General features: G+C 51.4%; 1 protein-coding gene across 1 annotated transcript in view; it reads left to right on the top strand.

Moving 5' to 3' along the window:
* The window catches only part of PLAT (plasminogen activator, tissue), a 24,371-nt gene that overhangs the window by 17,536 nt on the left and 5,435 nt on the right, over nt 1-1,400 (top strand). Inside the window, exon 8 of the mRNA XM_010846375.1 lies at nt 1,229-1,400. Coding sequence (XP_010844677.1) covers nt 1,229-1,400 — 172 coding nt within the window. The remainder of the gene's footprint in view (nt 1-1,228) is intronic.

Genomic DNA, 1,400 nt, shown 5'->3' with positions numbered 1-1,400 from the left:
GAATTGGTCAGTCACTTTGGCATCAGAGGAAGGAAGTCAAGAGGCTTAGGTCCTCATCAGGCTTGGCCTCTAACTAGCTGTTTGACCTGGAGCCACTCTCTGCACCCCGCTGACCCTCAGTTTCCTTGTGGACAGAGAAGATGGGGCTCTACCGGTGGTTTCCAGGCCTTTTGGGAGTGTGCAAGTTCTCTCTTGTTTGATTAATTGGCCTATTTCTCAAGATCTCGCTCTGTCTCTGAAGACTTTTAATGTGAGAAAATTTCCCAGATTTAAAAAGTACTCAGCTACAAAAAGACACCATGAGTTCACTGGTGCTTTCCAAAATAATGATGCTATTTAATCACAAGTGTAAAAATATGTTTCAAAGTTCTAAATATACATGTATAAAAATGCACATTCAGGCTAAAAGTGATGCTGATAGACTTGTGAATTTGAGAGCTCTTTAGAATAACTTTAATCCTGGAGAAGGGAAGAGCTACCCACTCCAGTATTCTTGCCTGGAGAATCCCTGTGGACAGAGGAGCCTGGTGGGCTACAGTCTATGGGGTCGCACAGAGTCAGACACGACTGAGCGACTAAGCAGAGCACAGCACAGTGTAACTCTAAAGCATCCTGCCCACCCCTAGATCTGGCATAAACTGGGACTCACTGGTACCGATGCTCTCAAAGGCCCCTCCTCACTGGGTTACTGGTGCCTGCGAGTGTCCTGTGTCAGTTTCAAATGCGGAGAAAAGAGGGTAATATAGGGGCAAATACGCAGTATCCGAAGGTTCATACTCTTGCTTCCCTCCCAAGTCCAATAAATCCTTCAAGGCCCTGGCAGACAAAATCCGAGAAAACTGGGCCAGCCCACATGTCCCCCCACAGAAGACCCCAGGTTGACAGCAACCTGTCAAGTAGAAACAAGGAAACCCTTAACAGCCTTCCAGGCAGCTCTAATCAATCCCCACTAGCTGAACTGGGCAGCCTTTCCTGAACCTGAATATCCCTCAGAGTCTCCCTTAACACAGCCCAGTGATGGGGGTGGGGGGCTGGCACCAGATGGAACCTCTGACCACCCTGAGCAAAAGCATTTGAAGGAGAGTAAAGGCCCAGGTGGGCAGGCTGGCCCCCACCCCCCCCCGGGAGCCCCAAGCCACAGCCCCAGGCTTCAGGCCCTGCTGCAAACCCTACTTGCTGCTTGGGCACTTCAGCGGCTGTGTTTCAGTTTGGATTTCCTGCGTTCCAGTTGCAGAAGAAGATGGGGACTGCTACACTGGAAACGGGCTGGCGTACCGCGGCACCCGCAGCCACACCAAGTCTGGGGCTTCCTGCCTCCCGTGGAATTCCGTGTTCCTAACCAGCAAGATTTACACCGCCTGGAAGAGCAACGCGCCGGCCCTGGGCCTGGGGAAGCACAA

The sequence above is a fragment of the Bison bison genome, unplaced genomic scaffold (genome assembly GCF_000754665.1).
Source record: "Bison bison bison isolate TAMUID 2011002044 unplaced genomic scaffold, Bison_UMD1.0 scf7180017864236, whole genome shotgun sequence".
NCBI classification, from domain to species: Eukaryota; Metazoa; Chordata; class Mammalia; order Artiodactyla; family Bovidae; genus Bison; species Bison bison.
This window is presented reverse-complemented; position numbering and strand designations above follow the sequence as displayed.